Source organism: Buteo buteo, chromosome 27 (assembly GCF_964188355.1).
Source record: "Buteo buteo chromosome 27, bButBut1.hap1.1, whole genome shotgun sequence".
NCBI lineage: Eukaryota > Metazoa > Chordata > Aves > Accipitriformes > Accipitridae > Buteo > Buteo buteo.
The window spans coordinates 4,506,869-4,523,914 of NC_134197.1; the positions used below are offsets into that span (position 1 = coordinate 4,506,869).

The 17,046-nt window shown below is 53.9% G+C and overlaps 1 protein-coding gene across 6 annotated transcripts in view; it reads left to right on the plus strand.

Moving 5' to 3' along the window:
- The window catches only part of TNRC18 (trinucleotide repeat containing 18), a 59,475-nt gene that overhangs the window by 20,203 nt on the left and 22,226 nt on the right, over nucleotides 1-17,046 (plus strand). For 2 of the 6 annotated variants that reach the window (XM_075058739.1, XM_075058737.1), the window contains exons 4-15: nucleotides 150-1,955; nucleotides 5,193-5,295; nucleotides 5,721-5,926; nucleotides 6,139-6,285; nucleotides 6,804-6,988; nucleotides 7,760-8,183; nucleotides 8,693-9,640; nucleotides 10,268-10,443; nucleotides 11,193-11,329; nucleotides 11,786-11,914; nucleotides 13,813-13,987; nucleotides 15,064-15,427. In XM_075058739.1, coding sequence (XP_074914840.1) covers nucleotides 150-1,955; nucleotides 5,193-5,295; nucleotides 5,721-5,926; nucleotides 6,139-6,285; nucleotides 6,804-6,988; nucleotides 7,760-8,183; nucleotides 8,693-9,640; nucleotides 10,268-10,443; nucleotides 11,193-11,329; nucleotides 11,786-11,914; nucleotides 13,813-13,987; nucleotides 15,064-15,427 — 4,800 coding nt within the window. Of the gene's footprint in view, nucleotides 1-149; nucleotides 1,956-5,192; nucleotides 5,296-5,720; nucleotides 5,927-6,138; nucleotides 6,286-6,803; nucleotides 6,989-7,759; nucleotides 8,184-8,692; nucleotides 9,641-10,267; nucleotides 10,444-11,192; nucleotides 11,330-11,785; nucleotides 11,915-13,812; nucleotides 13,988-15,060; nucleotides 15,428-17,046 lie in introns of all 6 variants that reach the window. The other 4 variants (XM_075058734.1, XM_075058736.1, XM_075058735.1 and 1 more) reach the window with 3 other exon arrangements.

Here is a 17,046-nt window from a genome sequence, read left to right on the forward strand (position 1 = left end):
CCTGCCTGGTCTCTGCTCTGGTCCTTCCTGGCCATGTCTGAAACATCCTTGAAACCCATTCCCTCCTGGTTTGCCACCTCTCGCCTGTCTCTGAGTAGGACTGAAGGGGCTGGAGGCCCGTGGTAATTTTGTTTGCTTCTTCTCTGCAGATGGGTTCTACCTGTCCAGCCATGCGGGCCAGTCTGCTTTGCACCCACAGCCTCCCCTCTCGAGGACCGCAGGCAACCACACGTCGAGCACTTTGCTCCGGGAGAAGGACCTTGGGCAGCTGCACAAGAGCTCGAAAGAAGGCCTTAAAGACCCTGGTGGGAAGGAGCGGGCATGCCGGAGCGATCTGTCCCTGCCGTTTGCCAAGAAGGAGGGTAAGCCGAAGGAGGAACCCCGGCCCCGCAGCGTGGTAGACCTTACGCAGGACACCAAGCCCGACAGCGACCGGAAAGTGAGCGTGGTGGAGAAGGTAGTGAAGGTCGGTGAGCGTCTTTCGCCGTTCCTGGCTGAGCACATGCCAAATCGGGGTGCCGGCGGCGGGGAACCCAAGTCCAAGAACCCGCTGCAGAGCTCTTCCCTCAGCAACTGCAACGGCGGTGGGGACCCCATGCTGAAGGTCCTGGGTGCTGAGCAGGACCGCTGTGCCAAGGATCCCGCTCGGCACGATGAGAACATGAGGCCTTCTGCGCACGCCCACGCTGAGCGGCTGAAGCGGGGGGAGCCCCTCCTGCCCTCCGTGGGCGCTTTGCACGTCTCCTGCAGCTGCCCGTCCCCACACCCCTCGCAGCCGGGGAAGATGACGCCAGCCACGACATTCCCTCCGCAGCCCGTCCATTCCAGCATGTACACCATCTTCCCGCCGGCCAAGGAGCTGGGGAGGGAGCACAAAGTCATCGCCCCCACCTTCGTGCCTTCGGTCGAAGCCTACGATGAGAGGAGCGGGCCCATCCAAATCGCCTCGCAGGCCCGTGACAACAAGGCGAAGGACAAGGACCTCGGGAAGGTGGGGGTGTTGCAGTCGCCCACGGAGCGGTGCCTCGCGGACGCCTCCCGCACGCTCTTGTCCCAGGACTTCTCTTGCCACGGTGATGCCAAAAGGATGGAGGCTCTGAGGGAGAAGGGCTCGGTGATCAGGGCAAACTCCATGGCGCTGAAGAGACAGGTCACTTCTGAGCCCTTCCTCAACCGGCCAGGGCTGGGCTCTCCGGAGAGCAGGGAGTTCCTGACCTCCAAGGACTTGCTGAAGCCGAGTCCGGAGGCAGAGCATCGCCCCTGCGACCGGGATCGCTTCCAGAGATCCAGCTCCAAAGAAGCGGCAAAGGTCTACGGCACTTTGGACTCCTCCCGGCAGCACCTGGACCATGGTCAGCTGAAACCGCCTGAGCAGAAGTGGAAACCCTTTGAGATGGGCAACTTTGCCACCACGCAGATGGCAGTGCTGGCCGCGCAGCACAACCACGTCACCCGGGCGGAGGAGGAAGCCAAGAAGGTCTACCTTGACCCCAGCGGCTTGCCACGGTCCTCAGTGGTGGGCTCACGGGGTGCTGCGGACGTCCTCCACCCCGCCTCGCATGGCGAAGGGTCGGCCATGCAGAGCCTCATCAAGTACAGCGGCAGCTTTGCCAAGGAGACCGCGTCCCGGCAGAGCTGCGGCAAGAAGAGCCCCTTTGGCGGCTTGGGCAATGTGAAGTTGGACTCTTCGCAGCTGGGCGCCTCCAAAGTGCAGCAGCTGCTGCTGCAGCAGCCAGCGAAGCAGCTGAAGAGGGACCCCGAGAGACCCGAGAGTGCCAAATCCTTTGGTCGTGAGAGCATCGGCTCCCAGGGTGAGGTGGAGGTGAGGCACTTGCCTGTTGGCATCGCCGTGGCTGTGGCCCGGCAGAAGGACAACAGCAGCAGCAGCAGCAGCAGCAAACTGGGACCCAGCTTGGCAGACCGGGATCGCTCGCTGTCTCTCAGCAGCATCAAAGGTAGGTTGCCCAGACCTGTCTCAGGATTTCCTTGTAGGATCTGTTCCCTGGGGAGAGCAGCCACCCAGTGCAGGCTGTGTGGCATAAGCTGAGTTTGGCATCCTCAGCTCCCTTTGCCTCCCCTTCCCAGCCACGAGCATGTTGTAAACCACAGCAGGGAGGGAGTCCCCTTTCCCCCCTTCCATCCCCTCAGCCCATATCCAAGGACAACCCCTCTCCATGTGTTTGATCCCTGTTAGCAAAGGGAGTGACAGAGAAACCCCTTAACGCACTTTTGTGCTGGTGTTTTAATCTCATGGTTTTGATTTAAGCCATGGTGCTGGCAGGAGGGTGATGGCTCCAGCAAGCTTTTTGGTGCTCTGTTTGGCTTGTGTAGCAAGATAACGCCTGGGGGCTGCCCAGCATGGGGAGAGCTTGATTCTGGCGTGCCAAGGAGCGATGCCAAAGCAAGTGGCCGGCGAGCAATGGTTGGCTTTCCATTTTTAGCCTTCGCCTTTCCCAGTTTTCTGCCTTTGCGCCCCTCTCCTGAACCTCAGTGGTGAGAGGCAGTTTCTCCCAGTCAGCAGCCCCTCTCCCCATTCCCATCGCCTCCTGTCACCCTCCCCATGGCCAGGCGGGAGCCGACCGAGGACCTCGTGGGCAGCACAGGGAGCTGTTTGTTCAGCCGTTCAATCGTCGCAGACCCTCCCAGCTTGCGTTAAATGTAATTTACTGAGCCGAACTAAAAGGCTGCAAACAAGGGTTGAATTCTGGCAGGCCTCCGGGCTCGTTGCTAAGTGATGCAGTTGGCTTTCAGACAGAAAACAAGACTGCTTTTCTCCTCCTCTCGCCCCCCAAATGCTGCCCCCCCTTTGTGTGCCAGGAGATATTCGTCTAATAACATTAGCTTGCTTGCACTGAGTGGACGGTGCTTGAATGTTTAGACCTTTTAAGAAGGAGAAAGCAGGCTTTAGTTGGCTAATCTGTAGTATTTGGCAAGTAAAATGCAAGTATTTAGTGCTGGGCATGGGTTGTCAAGGAAACGGACCTAAGCCTTTCCTCCATGCATAACTGATTGAATTTTTCTATGCGGTCTGTGCGTCATGTTCATATATATAGACAAAATGATCATTCACTGTCCGGACAATCATCGGTCTGTACAGAAAAGGGACCGTCCTGTTGGCAGGGTGGGGGCTAGGAGGGAATTAGAGGAATAAGAAAGTGTGTGTGTTTGGATGGAGGATGAGAAAAAGATGATAAACCCGTCTATAAATAACAGAGTGCAAGTAATGTGGATGGGAGAGGGAGGAGCAGAGATAAAATAACAAAATAATGTGTTTCTAATAAAAGGCTGGGGGCGGGTGTCAGCTCACCTTGTGCCAAGGAATGGAGGGAGGCTGCGAGTTAACCAAGGGCTTGCTCCATATTGCTGACACTGAACAGGCAGTTGGGCATCGATTGGGGAAAATAAATAGGAAAAGGGGCTTCTAGGGGGGAAAACCTGGGCTAGGAGGTGGAAGGGGATTTGTGTGCAAGTGGGGATGCTGGCAGAGAGACAGGGAGGGATGCTGGGACTCCAGAGGGATTCACGAGCCCCTGTGCCTCATGCCGTGGAGGCTGGGTAGTAAAACTGAGCAACAGAGACTGCATGGGGCATCGTTCAGTGAGTCGAGGAGGGGCTGGTTGGGGACAGCCACTGCACGCAGCGTCCTGGCAGGCTGCAAGGGCAATGTGGTGGCCTTGGAAAGTCCTTTGGGAGGGAGAGGTGTGTGCCTGGTTTTAAAGCATCTTTGCTTTCTGCCTGAAGCCCATGGAAGGAGCCATGGGGAGAGGAGCTGGGAGAGATGTTGTCTTGTTCCTGGATTCCTTCTGACAGTAAAAGCTGAGGGAATTGGAGACTTGACAGCAAAAAAACCATGGGCTGTCCAGGTTTGTGGAAATACACAGCGGAGCCCTCCTTGAAAAGACTGCCTGTCAGCAGAATAGACTTGATGTTCAGAAATGTTTTCCCGTGTGCCAAACCTTATCCAGACAGGAGAGCGAGGACCCTGGAAAGGGCTGCCGGGGAGCCAGGGTGCAGCCGTGCAAGGCTGTGCTGCACCGCTGAGCCCTGCGGGGTGCAGAGCATCGCTCGGGCGGAGGATGTTTTGGCAGGGAGCACTGGGAGCTGGGGGGAAGCAAACACCTTCCTCCTGGCCCTGTTAGACTGGCTGGCTGCTCACTGAAAGCAAGGCTGGGATTTAGGAGTGTATGGTATCACCAAAGCATAATACAGAGAGGGGCAACAGGGAATTGTGGAAAAAATGCATGTGCAAGAAAGAAGCTAGGGAAAAAAAAATGGGGAAAAGCAAGCCTAAGATCAGGCGGCTGGGGTGAAGACCTTGGGTAACGTGAGAGAAGGGTGGTCCCAATACCTGGTCCTGGCAAGGCCAAGCGAGGCACTGCTTTTTGCTCCTGTGAAGGTGCTTCCTAACTTCTTGCAGATGCAGCTGCTACCATGCCAGGCTGTATTTGCAAGAGCTGTTCTGATTCTGGACAAGCTATTTCTCCAGCCAAACAGCCAGCCCCCCTTTTTGGACTCTTACCCTCATCTGCCATATGTGTCCCTGCCTTGCCAGACCCTTTCTTGTTGCATGGCTTGGGGAGGATGCAGATTCCTGTTAATGGGTTGAATTGCAGAGCAGAACACACTGGTTTTGTGAGGGTCCATAGTGTTGGTTCTGCCTGTTGCAGAAGGACACGGATTCGGAGCATACTCTGTGCTCCCAGGCTGGTTTACAGGAGCAGAAGATGCTTCAGAAGGTGCAGAGATAAAATCCCCTCCCCCCCGCAAGATGTGCTGAGCAGGACTGTGTCGTTTGATGCAGGGATTTATCTGGGCCTCATCTCCTTCTGAGATGGGAAATCTGCCACTGTCCTTCAGCGAAAACGGTCCCGTTGGTCCTGTTGCTCTCAGGCTGGTGGCTGTCCTGTCCTGGGAGACTGGCCTGGCCTGGTGAGTGCGTCCCTTGATGGCTTGGAGACGCAAACCTCAAACCACATGCACCTCGCTGCTCTCAGGAGCCACCTTAGTGAGAATATCCTGATCACATAGATAGCCTTGCCCAGTCCTTTAGGACTTGAACCTGATGTAGTCTTGGGGACAGTGGCATTTGGGTGTGCTGGCTCCCAGGGTACTGCCTCTCCGTGTCCAGAGGAGCGGGGACAGCTTTCCCCAGACTGTTTCTTGTGTCTGATGGTGCCGGGTTGTCTCTTAAGGGCATGGACGCTCAGAAGATGACTGTGGGGATGAGAGGAGCCGCCACCGGGACAGCCACCTCCTGGCGGGGCGCTTGGAGCGGGATCAGGAGAAGCTGCTCAGGTGAGGGTTGAAGGGAGATGGGGTCTCTTGCTGCAGTGCCACATGCCATGCTTGGGGACAGCCTGTCCGGAGAGGGGACAGGGTGCATCCATTCTGGTGAGGCCGCTGGCACTAGCCTTGCTGGTGCTGAGAGTAGTGCTGAGTGAGGTACCATGGGGTTATAGGCAGATCCTAAATACGCAGCAGAGCAATCCTAATAGACTGCTGCAAATCCATGCCTGCTCCAAAGGGATGGAGACATGGGATGTTTTATTCTGGATGTGATGTTAACCACCTCCATCACAGCTCTCCTTGGGTGTCTGTCCCTGGTTTGCAAACACACTTGTTCTGCAGACTGGTCCATACCCCTGGGCTCCTCCAGCCAGACAGTAACCTGCAGCACTTGGGCACTCTCTCACTCTCTCTCTTGCCTCCTCCAACACCAGAGAGAGCAAGGAGCTGGCAGATTTTGCCCGGATACACCCCTCCGGCTGTGCCACGAACGGTTTGAACTCCAACCTCATGGTGACGGGAGGCCCAGCCTTGACGGGCTCCGGGCGCTGGTCTGCAGACCCGGCTTCGCACTTGGCAGCCCACCCCTGGCTCCCCAGGACAGGGAGCCCCTCCATGTGGCTGGCCGGCCATCCCTACGGTGAGTGCTCTGGGAGGGAGCAACGTGTCCATGGGGTGTTCACACCGATGCAGTTCAGAGAGAGGTGTTGCTAAGTGCCCGGTGAAGCTGCTGTCTGATCACAGGGGAAAGGGAAGAAGGTGTTTTTGAGCAATCAAATGGTAAATGACTTCTCGCATGGGTAGGAGCTGCCTGCATCCCCTGAGTTGTGACTGTGGTGTTTCGTCTTCCAGGACTCGGTCACCCTTCCCTGCACCAGGGCATGACTCCAGGCTTCCCCCCTGCCATGGGGGGAGCTCTCCCTTCTGCCTACCAGTTTGCCAGAGACCCACAGTCGGGACAGCTTGTTGTGATCCCCAGCGAGCACTTGCCACACTTTGGTAAGGATGTGAGCGCGTCGCTGAGGACCATGCTGTGACAGCTGTGGAGGAAACGGGCTTTGGAGAGGGCTAGATAGGACCATGGGGACCAGCAGCCACAGCTCTAGGTTGGGCATGAGCTGGCCTCTTCTTAGGTGTGTTTTGGAGATGGAAATCTGTAATCTTCAGCAGTGGCTCCTCATCATCTGCAGGACCCCACAGAGTTTGAATCCTTGGTTAGGAGAATGTACTCATGGGCTCAGCCAGGGAACGTCAAAGCAAGGGTGCCTGGAGACCAAAGCAAGTCAGATGGCGCCAGGACCCATGGGGTGGTGGGAGTGGGACTGCCATGGGGAAGTCAGCAAGCTTTCCCTTCTGCATTTCTGGTTGTGTTTCTGCATAGCCCAATGTTTGGCAGCCCAATGTTTGGCATCCCTCACACCCTGGGATTGCGGTAGAAATTTGTCCTGAGCTATCCTGAACCCTCTAGTCATCCCCATCCTCCTGCCTCCCTGACTGCATCTCTGCTTATTCCCCAGCGGAGCTGATGGACCGGGCACCTCCACTGTGGCCCGCCATGTACCCCCCGACCAGGAGCTCCCTCCAGCATGCTCACCAGCTCCAGCTCCTCTCTCATCAGCAGCTGCTGCGGCAGCACGAGCTGTACATCCTGCAGCAGCAAGCGGCCCACGCCATGGAGCTACAGAGGAGTGCCCAGCTCGTGGTATGTTTTCAAGAGCTTCTTGCTTGAGCGTGAAACAAGCCTGAAGTTGGAGTGTCTGAGGGGAAAAAGCCGCTGTGCCTGTGTTGCAAGTGTGTCTCAAGGGTATGGATGCATTGAGTGATCCTGCCCTGGTCCCTGGGATATGAGGCATTCAGTGCATCCTGCACAGTTAGGGTGGGTTTTGGAGGGGTTTGGTGTAGAGCCATTGAGCAGTGCTGTCAGGAGGGCTGCCCAGCAGCAGGGCGGCCTTGACTCCTTCCCTAGGGATGTCTCTGTTTAGTTGAGTGGTTTCATCCCTGGTCACCTCCAAACAAACCTCCTGAGCGGCTCCGAGAAGCAGCTGCAATACTGACAGCAATCACACTGGGTCCTGGAGCCAGCTCCCATTCACCAAATGATTTTGGAAGTCATGAGCTTTCATTTGGGTGTTTTATACCCATTTAATTTTTGTAGCAGTCATCTGGTTTTCAGCCTTCATTTTACATGTGTGCTTGCTAGGCTGGAGGCTTAGAAGTGGTTTGCTTTGGTTGCAAGTGAAAACTAAGACACCCTTCATACGGCTCCCAGAGCTGGGAAATTGTAAAGCTGTCCCAGATCAGTGTCACCCTCCATCAGGTTGGTCTTAAAATGGTGCTGCACTGGGGAACGTGTGTTTTATTCCAGTGCATGTTTGATAAGACCATGTTTTGGTCTGGCTTGGTGGTAGGTCTGTGCCGCTTTCCAGAAGCAGGTAGAGATGTCTTGCTGAGTTCTGCTCTGTTCTTGTCGCAGGAGAGGTTGAAGGCGAATGAGCAGCGTGCGGATATGGAAGAGAAGGTGACGAAGCGGAGCCTGGACAGTGCCAAATCAGGCCTTTCCTCCTCTGCCCCGGGACTGGTGCACCGAAAACCACCCGTGCTGTCTCCCAGCGCCTCCACGTCCTACAGCAAGGCTGTGAGTCCACCTCCCCTCTCTCCCAGGGCCTCACCTGTGTCTGTGCTCAAAGCTGAGGTGATCCAAAAGATGGAGGAGCCACCTTCGCAGCCAGCCTACTCCTACCCCGCCACCCCCAGCTCCCATCCTTCCAGCCCGCCCCCCGCCTCTCCACCCCCTGCCCCTGCCATCCCTCCAAAGGAAGAGGCGCCCGAGACCGTGGAGAAGAAAGACCTGGAGCTGGAAAAAGAGGCTGCTGGTCCATATCAGGCCTTGTTCCCAGGTAAGAGAGCCCTGCTTTGGCAGAGTCCCATTGTGTTTGTGCCTGCTTCCCTTTTTCTCCTTGGCTCTTTCCTGCTTCCATCCCTTCCCCTAGAGAAAACCATGTAGCTCCTCTACAAGGCAGGGGAGAGGCAAGGACCAGGGGTGGTGTGATGGACTGAGATCAATGCCTGGGTCGTAAGGGCACCTGGGGCTGTAGGCTGTCTTCTTCCCTTGGGTTGAGCCTGGGTTGATTTCCCCAGGGATGAAGTCTCAGTGGGAGAAGGATGCAAGAGGCAGATCTCTCTCCAGTTGCAGGAGAGTGCTGGGAAGGTGCAGAAGGGACCTTTGGGGTGCTGCTGCCTGTGGCACCTTGGCCAGGAGAGAGGTGCCCAAAGCAGCTACTGCTTGAGAACAGCAGGAGACAAGAGATGATGAAAGCAAAGGGAACCCATCTCTATGCCTTAGTGAGAGAGAAGGTGCTTTGGAGACCCAGCCATTACACAGCCTGTTGCTTCTGATATCTTGCAGAGATCCCCCCAGGATATCCATTCCAGTCCCTGCCTCCCTCCTTTGGAAGACACTATCCCTACCTCCTCCAGCCCACCGCAGCATCTGATGCAGATGGCCTGGCTCCTGATGTCCCGCTGCCTGCTGAAGGCTCTGAGCACATGGAGCTTTCCCCAGAGGTCAAGCCCATCCACCTGTCTCCGTCCAAAATGCTAGAGCCCATCCAAGCAGCAGCAGAAGAGGAGTCCTTGGAAGAGAGGGTGAAATCAGAGGTGCAGATGGAGGAAAGCCAAGAAAGCATCTGTGAGCAGGACATGGGGACTCTGAACATCACCACCTCTGCAGCTGTCCCAGTGCAGAATGTGGACAATTGCAATCTCTTGCTGCATCAAGGTGAAGCCCTGGGTGCTATGGAGCAGGACCAGGAAGACCTCCAGAGCTGCCCACCTCCTTACCAGGTTGTGGCCTGCCCTGCAGAAGCAGAGGCTCAGGCAGAGACCGGGAGCGGAGCAGAAACCTGCTCCATGCACATGGACTATGACGGTTCGCTCGTGCACGCGGAGAACGAGCCACCTGAGATGGACTTGACACCCCAGCGGGAGGAGGCCTCCGTAGCCATGGAACTGCAGAGTGCCGATGTGCCCCGGGGGAGAGAGTTTCCCAACCTGCCCCCTGAGGAGGGGGAGCAGGGGCCAGAGATCCCTTCCTACACGGAAGAGGCAATCTCTTGTCAAATCCCAGCTCTGGACATCAAGCCAGGCGACCCGCTGGCTGGGATGAACGCTTTGGTAGCTGCCACAGAAATGCCTCAGGCTTGTTCCTTGTTGACTACCACCAGTGTCACTCCATCCCAGATGAAGGTGGAGGTGTTACCTGACCAGGCCTTGGAGCACTCCTTCCTGCAAGGGATCACTTTGCTGAGTGAAATTGCAGAGATGGAGCTGGAGAAACGGAAGCAAGAAATGCAGAGTAAGTCATGAGTGTGGAGTCTGGCCAGCCTTGGGCTAGGTTGGGTTTCTCTGCATATGGTCTTCGTGCTCTCTATGCGAGCAGAAGAGCAGAGGCACAGGTGGGATCTCTTGCAACCTCAGCCAGGCAGCAAGCGGCTGGTACTTTGGATGGGGTTGGAGCAGGGTTTTGTTGCAGTAGGCTGAGCTACGTGTGTGTGGCTTTTGTACTGCTCTCCCCTTCCAAAGGCCCTCGCCATGTCTAGACAGTTTGTGGTATGTGTAGCAGAAACAGAGCCCCACTTGCCGAGAGCTGCCAGGGTAACACCCTTCTGGCAGGCACTGAGTCTACAGTCTGTCGGGGTTTGGCACAAGAGGCCCCAGTAGCTCCAGATGATGCTTTCCAAGAGTTTGGCAGGTCCTGAAAAGATCTCACCTTCCAGTAACTTCCTGAGGTGAGACGTGATGGGAACTGCCAGTTGTGCCATGGCTGGGTACGACAGGAGATCTCAAGTGGGGGCCAAGGGTGGCTGGGAGGCTCCTTGGGAGCTGCCATGGTCCAGGAAAGGACATAAGCCTCTCCTTGTGCCTGGTGGAGGAGCAATCTTGGAATGTGAACCTCTATAGCTTTTTTTTCTGTCCTTCCTAGCAGGTCCAGAGAGTTTCCCTGTCCGGCCAACACTGGAGAGTTTGCTGGCTGCCAGCACCCACATGCTCATGGAAGTACTTTCCACCCCCTTTATGGAAAGTCTGAAAACCATCCGGCTGCCTCGAGAACTGAATCCCAACAAAAAGTACAGCTGGATGCAGAAGAAAGATGAACCCGTAAGTAGCTCTTAGTGTGGCTGAGCCTGAAAAGCCACAGTGCATCCACTCACTGCAGCTTGCTCTTCCAGCCACAGTTTGCCACCTGGCTTGTGCTGCCCTTCTGCATTGAAAAAGCGACTCGGCGCTTCCCTCGCATCACGTTTGTAGCTGCACAGGAGTCGATGTGGTGCGATTTAGCTTCCTCCCTTGTTTGTGAATCAACACCATTGAATTCAGCAGGACCCTCGGCAGCCCTGGAAAGGGTGTTTGTAATACAAAGCCAGCAGGAACTTGTATGTTACTGCTTTGGCAGGAGGGGATAAAAATAGTGTCAGGAGGGTTCTTTCTTGTTTTTTTCTTTGCTGACTCTTCCCCATGGGAGAGACTGACAAATTATTTTGTACCCAGCAAGTAAATGTTCCAAGACAGGGAATATTTTGATCGGTCTTTTTAAATAAGGGAAAAGAGACTCCATTTGTGTATTTTATCCTGCAGGTTCTTTTCCAGGGATGCTCTCCCTCAAAGCTGATACCATCCCATGCACAAGCCATAGAACATCTTCGTTCGGCTGGTTTTGCTTGGGTACTGCTCTAGGGCTGTGCTTGTTGTGGGCAAGGGTGCTTCGCTCCACTGTAAGCATGGAGGGCTTCCCTGCCAGGCTGCGGATCTCGGCCATTGCAAGGGCACCCCAGCGTGCACCACCCCAGTCTGGGTGAGGGCCTGGAAGTGTCCTGACCTTTTCGCCCCCTCTTGCCTCCCCACCCTAGATGTACTCCATCAAATCAGCCATCGAGAACATGGACGCGATGGAGCTGGACTACAGGATGAGGCTGGCGGAGCTGCAGCGGCGGTACAAGGAGAAGCAGCGGGAGCTGGTGAAGCTGCAGCGCCGCAGGGACTCTGAGTAAGTTGCAGGCTGCTCACTCGGTCTTTTTTTTTCCAGCTGGGCACTTTCACTGCCTCTCGGTCCGGGAGAGAAAACAGCCCTCCGTCCCTCCCTGTCTTCTCTCCTCTCCTCCTGGTATGGCCCGCCAGAGCTTTGCACAACACACTCCTAGGTTATGTGACACGACAACCTGATCACTGGTGAATGCAGCTGGGAGACCGTATTAGAGACAACCTTGGCTTCAGCAGCTCAGTTTAGCAGTTTGGTGGCAGGCGAAGGTTCTGGGTTGGCTCCCATTCTTGCTTGCTTTCTTTTAATTTTTTTCCCTTTTTCTTCTTTTTGGATTTATTTGCTTTGGTTTTTTTTCCCTGTTTGTTTTGCTTTTTGGTTGCAAAATTTGATTTTGCTTTTTTTTTCTTTGCTTTTTTTTTTTTGTTGCCTTGGTTAACAGTGAAGCGTATGGTTTTTTTAAAGGGAAAAGCATGACGAGAAAAGTAGAAGCTTGGCGAGAAGAGGCCCTGGAAGGCCCAGGAAGAGGAAACTTGGATCAAGCGCTCTGTCACCCATTAAGGAGAGAGGGAAGAGTGACAGCAAGAGTGGAAAGTAAGGCTGGAATTCGGGGAAGACGGGAAAATGACAGGGTCGCTGCACCAGGGTCTTACTTGGGGAGAGCATCTCGGATGCAGCGGGGGCTTGCTGTGGCGTTGTGTTGGCAGGCTGGTCTCTGGCAGCAGTGGTGTTGTGGAAGCGTGTGCATTTAATGTGAGTGTGTCCTTACAGTGGGAATACGGTGCCAGCGTCCTCCCTCCCCGCTGGTAGAGCACGTGTCTGTGGTGCTGGCTGCAAGTAGGGCAGGCTGAGTTGAGCAGCAGTGAGGTGATATGGAGCAGCTGGCTGGGCAGGGACCTGGAGGTGAGCTCTTGGTGTTGGGGAGCGTGTCCTCGTGTGTTTTCAGGAGAGCGGACGGTGCAAGCGGGTGCCATAGAGCTAAGTACAGGGATGTCAATGTGAAAAACTGCAAGGACAGGGCTCTTACAGGTTATCTACTTTGTAGGGCCTTTCTGCTGTGTTTCTGCTGTCTTCATCTCTGTTCGCTTTATCAGTGGGAGTTGGTTTTACCTGACCTCTCTCTTTCAAGTGTCTGGATCATTCTCTCTTCTGCTTTTTCCTCTTTTGCAAGTCCAGCTGCTCTTGTTTGGATGCCTGGATCTCGCCACCGTTGGCCATCTAGCCATCCATAGATGGCCACGTCTCTGCAATGGGAAGGCACTTCCAAGCTGCCTTCCTGCATGCTACGTATTTTTGCAAATGTCCTTTCAAGACTACAAATTAGATTCAGGTCCCCAGCTCCCACTGATCATGCACTTCTGAAAATCTGTCCTCTTGGTGGCTCTGTGTTTTGCTTTTCGTGTTTGGGTGGCTGGACAGGCTGGAGGCATCCAGAGGTGTCTGGAGTTGTGCATGTGTGCGTGTGTGATCGTGCTGCGTATGCATGTCCCCGCATCGCAGGAATGCTTGAGCAGCCTGGCGTGGGAGACGGAGATGCACCCTCAGCCAATGTCCAGGGCCTGAGGTGTTGGTTTAGCTGTCTGCGGAGGTCAGCAGAGAGGACGGAGGGGAGGGGAAATGCCTGGAAGCTGAGGAGGCTGCCCTGTGTCAGTGGCTTTGTGGTGATGGTATGACCTGGGCCAGCAGGCTTAGCGTGAAGGAGGTGGCGTATGAGAGCTTTTAGTGGAGGCTTGGTACAGGTCTTGAGGTGTTGACTGATCATCCATCAGGTAGTTACTGGAGACAGCTGGGGAGCAGTGAAAGTTGTGCTTATAGTCTCACCTACTTTATTTTTTGGTTTTTTTAATGATTTATTTACCCTCTCCTTTCCCCCCAAATCCCAAAGCAAGACCAAAGACGTAGATCACAAATGCCTCTTGTAGAGGGGCCAGGCTTGTAAAGCAGATTGCCTGTCCTTTGAGCAAGCCAGTCCCTGCGGTGCCCTTGTCCCTCCATGTCACCTTGTGTGGCATATCCTTACCACCTCCTTGCTCATAGCCAAGCAACCAGAGCAAGTGTCTGGGCAGTGAGGCACTTCCCTGGGCCTTGGGAATCTCTCTCTGCACCTACAGAGTCCATGAAAGTAGAGGTGGGAAGAGACTGACAGGGCCAGCTCAGCTGCCTATCCTTCCCTCTGCTACTCTGTACAAAATCAGGCACTTTTCGGTGGCTGTTACTCAAGACACCAAATGCTTCATTTCAGAGACCACCTTGCAGGTCTCTGATTTCAGGCACTCTCATCTGTGCTGGTGGCCAAGAGTGTGCAAGAAGGGCTCCTTGGCTCTCCTGTTTGGTGGAAAACCTTGTCCAAACTGCTGTCACTTCACAGTGGACTTGGCTCCCGCTGAGGATCCCCACTGTCCTAGGAGGCATTTAACCTCACTTTTGAGCTTGGTGAGGATCACAGGGAGGAAAGCCCCCCGACCTTGACCCATCCTGTGCTTGGCTTGCAGACTGAGCAAGTCCTTGCTGCTCTCCGAAGACTCTGAGACTGGCGAGGGCATGAAGAAGAGGCACAAAGGGGCCCTCCCGGAGGAGGACGAGGATGTGGAGAGCGGCAGTGGCAAGATGAAAGGGAGGAACCAGAGCTGGGAAGAGCATGATGTGGCTCCCAGCTTCTCAAATGAGGTCAGTGCCCTCATGGGGAATATAGAGCCACCGGCCAAAAGCAGATCTCTTTCCTGCTTTGCTAGTGTTGGCTTGCAGTGGATAACTCCTCCTGATCTTAGAACGTCTGTTCTCAGTTCACGTGGGTCTAGAAGCTCTCCATGAGAGGACTGTGCAGTGGAGGGGTGTTAGCAAAGGCTAACATTGGCTTGTGGAGTTTGGACCTCTTTGGTAGGCAGCAGAGAGGCAAGCGCCTTCAAGCCAGCCAGAGCATCGCAGTGTTGCACTAGCCCTGAATCCAGAGCAGTGCTTGTCTCACCCCTTTGCCTGTCGAGATAGTGGAGGGGAATGGACTTCCTGAAACGAGGGAGCAAAGGGAGCACAACCTTGCTATTTTAAATGCAGGGTTTTCTTCTGCTCCTGTTGAGGCAGTGAGATGTTTACTGGAGCTTTAAGCTGCTGATGAAATCCAAAATGCATACAGGCGAAGTACTGAGTTACAGCTGCTGTTATCTAGCTGTAGCACATGTAAAGTATATTTACTTTTTTCAAGAAGCAAGAAAATACTGAAGAGGATGTGACAGCACTGGCTGTAATGCAGTGGTGCTGATGCTCTTGCTCAGAGGTATTTGGGTCTTTTTGGCATCCCAGCCTCTGGAGCTGGTTGATTATGTGGAAATCCATATTTATTTGGCTGGGGTTTTGGGTAAAGAAGATTTTTAATCCTCGTGATACGGAGAAAAGCTTGTAAAACCAACCCAAACATATCCTAAAAACCAGGAGGTGTTGAGAAAAAAGAACTCCAAAACATGTTGTTCTGTCAACATACTTCTTTTGGAAGAAAATTCAATTTCTCTAAGTTAATCTTGCAATTTTGTAGTGCTTGATAACGGTAAAGCTTTGCTGTTTGCTGACATCTTCCTCTTCTTCCTCCTTAGCACCATGGTGGGTTTTGGCAACTGGGGCTTAAGACCATCATTTTGAGGCCTTATTAACTAGCGTGCATGAGAGACTGTTATGAGGGCTAGTAAAATCCCTCAGGCCTGTCATGATATCTGTTCTGTATTCACCTGTGTCTCTTCCTTTCACCTCAGCAGTTAAAGCTCAAAAAGAAGAAGGTGCCATCGGATCAGGAGCAGCTGGCCAGCAAGCTTGACAAGGCCCTGTCGCTCACCAAACAAGACAAGCTCAAATCCCCCTTCAAGTTTGCTGACAGCTCTGGGGGAAAGCCGAAAACTAGTGGAGGTGGCAGCAGGTACCTCCCACCCCACGAGGCTCTGCCAAGCAAGGAGGAGAAGAAGAGCCTGGCCAAGAACCTGGGCCTGTCACTGAAAACCACCAAGGAAGGTAAAAACAAAGTGGCTGCCAAAATGAAGAAGATGGAGGTGGGGTTAAAAGTCAAAAATCAGCTCAAGGTTTCCCATTCACCAGCAATATCTGAAGTTAGCAGCTACTCCTATAGTAAGTAACCCCTCATTTATCTCTTCTTACAGTGTAATCTTTTGTGGGGGCTTGCGGTGGGCGTTTCTGGCCTCTTGGAAGGGGTCTTGGAGGTGGGTCTGGTTTTGCTCACGATTGAAAGGTGACCTCCTCCTTGGCTAATCAATGCTGCTGCATCTTTGGGGTCAGCATGCATTGTCCGCCCAACTTGCTGTCCAAGAGGTAGCCAATATCAGTGTGTCTCTTCCTGGCCTGTGTTGTACTGATGGTCAATAGGGAAAAATGCTTTAAAAAAGAAGTTGACCTACATTCTTCCTTTCGGTGGGAGTAGACACTCTCCTTCTACCTGTCAGATGAGTACTCATACCCTCTGCTCCAGGAGGTGGTTAACGGTTGACTTCTGAAGTCTTGTTGAGTTGGGTGGGATTGGCTTTAGGATTATGCCATGGAGTCAGTTGGAGAAGGCAAAGTTTGCCAGGGGGCTCTGATGTTCGTGAGCATCCTCCTGCCCTTCAATGTCGTGGCTTGGTTCCTGGCTGACTGTGCTCAGCCTTCCCATCTGTCTCATCAGTGTTCGTCTCCACCCCAGCATCCTGTGTGCAGATTGCTATTTCTGAACCCAAAGTGCACCTGAGGCAAAGGTTCCTGCAACTGAGCAGAGCTAGGGACCCCAGTTACAGAAGGAAAAATCTGAATTGCAGATAGTGTTGGGAAGACAGTAGAACCAGAGGTAGACGAGTCTTTAATGGTTCAGGCAGACAATGGGGCAGAGAGCATGTGAGGGACTTGGAGTTTATGGTCTGAGGCCTGGTTGTGTAATTGTCTTAGCTCACTTGCGTACACATCTTTTCCTTTGCTTGCAGCTATTTAAGTCCCATGTTAAAACCCTTATGGGGTGTTTGTATGCATAACAAATATATCTCTCAGTGCAACACCAGTTTAGAAATTTCACTAATGGGGAAGATGATGAGCTAGTGATTCTCCAACGGAACAAATGTTTGGCATGAAATTAGCCATTTACATGGCAAAATACGAGCCATTGTGTCCAGTGGACTTGAACGCAGCCTTTGGCTGATTGTGCTGTACACACCACCCAATAGTTCTGTTCTTGAATGTGCTTCACTCCCAAGGACAGACACATGGTTCCTAAGCTGGGAGCTCTGGAGCTAATGGGGAGAGGAGACATGGGCTGTTGCTGGAGCTAAAAGCCTTGGCTTGTGGCAGAGCGAGCTTTTGCTGTGCCTTCGCACTTGGTACTGCGGTTTCATGAACAAAAACTCTCTCCCGGACCTAAGGGAGCTTCTGTCTAACCCCTCCCCTCTCCAGCAAGTCTGCTGGTGTAGGAGTGTGCCCCTTCGCTACACAAATCTCAGCTCAGGAGGATTTTTGTCACTGAGGAACCGACTCTGAAATGGCTCAGCTTTGTTGTGTGGTTTTTCATCTGTGTGCAGGTTCAAGGAAAGGGCTTTAGCCTGTCATTTGGTCACTCAAGCGTGATGGATTTGGGGAGGCAGGTCGAGCATATGGCAGCACCTCCCATGACTGGTGGGCTGCTCTTGTGGAGGAGGAGAAGTGGGACTGGCGCCAAGTCCTTCTGCCTCCTAACCTCATGATTTTCTAGCTGGAGTCCTGAAAACCTT